The 3,019-nt window shown below is 32.3% G+C and overlaps 1 protein-coding gene across 1 annotated transcript; it reads left to right on the top strand.

The window, feature by feature from the left end:
- The first annotated feature begins 208 nt into the window (after positions 1 to 208).
- LOC129875191 (metalloendoproteinase 5-MMP-like) lies at positions 209 to 1,315 on the top strand. The gene has a single exon (XM_055950637.1). The coding sequence runs from the start codon at positions 209 to 211 to the stop codon at positions 1,313 to 1,315; it is 1,107 nt and encodes a 368-aa protein (XP_055806612.1).
- The last annotated feature ends 1,704 nt before the right edge of the window (positions 1,316 to 3,019 follow it).

Here is a 3,019-nt window from a genome sequence, read left to right as displayed (position 1 = left end):
AACCATTCAAACTGATTTTACAAAGTTGTCAAAAAAAAAACAATTTCTTGACGATGACCTTCACCTTCTCACTGTCCATTTCCATGCCGGCATTTCTTGTTTATTACAAAAACAGTAAACAACAAAAGAATCCATAGTTATATGTAATGAAAACCCTTGAATCGAGCACATGAAAAAAATTCATTCCTACTCATTTCTCAAACTCGAAATGAGAACTTTTTTATTCTGCCTCGTTAATATTGTCTGTTTAATAGCCTCTACTCCGGTTTCTGCTCATTTTTACTATAATATTTCTACAATTCCTCGTTCTTTAATTCCTAGTAATTCGACCTGGAACCATTTCAACAAGTACTTGGGTTGTCGCGTTGGCCAAAATATCAAAGGATTAGCAAAAATCAAACAGTATTTTCAACATTTCGGGTATATTGATAATTCTTTGAGCAAGAATTTCACTGATGAATTTGATCAACTTCTTTTTTCAGCTCTCAAGACTTATCAATTCAACTTTAATCTTAATGCCACCGGAGAATTCGACACGCCCACTCTTCAACATATGTTAAAACCAAGATGCGGAAATCCAGATATAATGAATGGCACTACTAATATGAACTCTGGAAAGTCTCCACGGGCGGAGCATACAATGGCTCATTTCTCGTTTTTCGAAGGCCAGCCACGTTGGCCTTCGAGTAAGACTAAATTAAAATATGCATTTCTACCGGAGAATCAGTTGATGGATTCAGTTAAGGCGGTTTTTGGGAGGGCGTTTGATAAATGGTCGAAGGTAACGCCGTTAACTTTCAAAGAGACGGAATCTTATAGATTGGCAGACATTCAGATCGGGTTTTTCGTGGGAGAACATGAAGATGGTAACCCGTTTGATGGACCCATGAAGATTTTGGCACATGCATTTGCACCGCCGACGGGATTTTTCCACTTAGACGGGGACGAAAATTGGGTGGTGGATGGCGAAATTTTGAAAGAAGGGATGTCGAGAATATCGGTTGTGGATCTTGAATCAGTTGCGGTTCATGAAATTGGGCATTTATTGGGTTTGGATCATTCATCGGAAAAAGAAGCGATTATGTTTCCGACACTTGGTGCTGGAGTGAGGAAAGTGGATTTGTCAAGAGATGATATTGAAGGGGTACAAATGTTATATGGGTCAAATCCGAATAATAATGGGTCAAGTACTGTTTATACACACAGTCAAAAGAATGATATGAGTGGATATTCCACTTTTGGTTCATTGTATCCTCATTGGTTTTCATTGATTAGTGGATTTTTCTTAGCATTTGTGCTTTCAATTTTGCTATAGTTATATTAGTGTATATTATTCCTAGTTGTATGATTTGATTATATTTAGGGGATAATATACTAGATACAATATTTGATTCAATAGTATTATCTAATTCAACCATGTCACTTGAGGTCAATTTATCCAATTCACGACTCAAAAATTTCTGTAATGTTATGAATTCATTGTTCACCTTAATATTGTCGAGTAAATTTTATTGGTGATTATTTAAATTTTTGTTTATCACACAAAAGTCATTTTTCTATCTTTTGTTACCTAAGTCATTCAACTTTAAAAGGTTATCACACGACAATTATTTTTTAATTTTATATCAAATAAAGGTTATCTAACTTTAATTTTATCACACAATTATTTTTCTATTTTTTTGTGTCAGCTAACTCTTTTCAAGTTAATTAACAAGTAAATTTCACTTGAATTTTAGTACTGAAAATATTGTATGATGCTCCAAAATAAGTCAATGACATTTGAGATAATTTCAGAAATCTATCTCAATGTTTTGCTTCAGAATACTAAGGTTTATGATTTTATGTTAATTGCCTTTGTTTTGATTTCTTTATAATAATTTTAATTCAATATCATTAAAAAAAAATATATAATTCAACTATTTTTTTCTTGGAAACAGCCTCTGGCAGAAACGCAAGGTAAGGCTGCATACAATAGACCCTTGTAGTCGGTCCCTTCCCCGAATCCTGCGCATAGCGAGAGCTTTAATGCACCGCACTACCCTTTAACTATTTTTCCCTTACGAATATACGTATTTGTGTACTGAATTTCATAAACACCTTTGTTTAATTAACAAAAGATTTTTCTTAGAGAACCAAAGAATTCAATGACAAACAGAAAATCTATGAGCGTGATATGGTCAATGACTTCAAGTTAATTTTACAAAAAAAAAAAATCAAAATAAGAATGTCAACATGATTTCCATAAACCCTTTGAGGAAGGTTTCTGAAATTAATTTATTACATTTAATATGTTTTATTGAGCTAACTAGCTATTTTGGAGTGTCGTATCAAGTTTTCGGTAAAAAATTATAAAAGTAAAAATGATTTTTGTTTGACAAATGTAAAGTTTGATGATTTTTAATTGGTATAAAATAGACAAATATTTTTTGTGTGATAATCCTTAAAGTTGATTGTCTTTTATGTAACAAAAAATAGAAAAGTGATTTTTGTGTGATAAAAAAAACTAAAGGAGAGATGAATTAAAAGAATGGGAAAAGGGAATGTAGCAAGTGTATGGTTTGGGGATTAATTTGAATAACTTGCTTTCTATTATAGGTTCTTACTATAGGAAGCAAGTTATTCAAATTATTTGACAACAATGCTAAACTTGCAATTTGATCTACACATGTTACTATTCATACCCTTCAAATTAATTGATGATTGCCCTCATCTTTCCACTTCTTTGGGAAAACTACACAACATAGCAAACATGTGCTATGTATGTATGATACACAGTTATAGTTATAGTTACAAAAGATTATCATTCACCACTATATTATCTTAACTTGTCGAAAATTCGTCATTTACACGCAACATACATGTAATACGGCGAAACTCAAGCTCCCTCAATCCCACTCTCGTTCTTTCCTTTTGTTTTTCTCTCATTTAATCCAAAATCACTTCAAAATATGTAAGCCCTTTTGCAAATCGTATCTAGTTTTTAATGTGAATCTCCAACAAATTCAGAATCTCCTACAAT

Source organism: Solanum dulcamara, chromosome 2 (genome assembly GCF_947179165.1).
Source record: "Solanum dulcamara chromosome 2, daSolDulc1.2, whole genome shotgun sequence".
NCBI classification, from domain to species: domain Eukaryota; kingdom Viridiplantae; phylum Streptophyta; class Magnoliopsida; order Solanales; family Solanaceae; genus Solanum; species Solanum dulcamara.
This window is presented reverse-complemented; position numbering and strand designations above follow the sequence as displayed.

Bases quoted from the DNA above. Each gene is read 5' to 3' on its own strand.
- LOC129875191 (XM_055950637.1), top strand. From the start codon at position 209: ATGAGAACTTTTTTATTCTGCCTCGTTAATATTGTCTGTTTAATAGCC.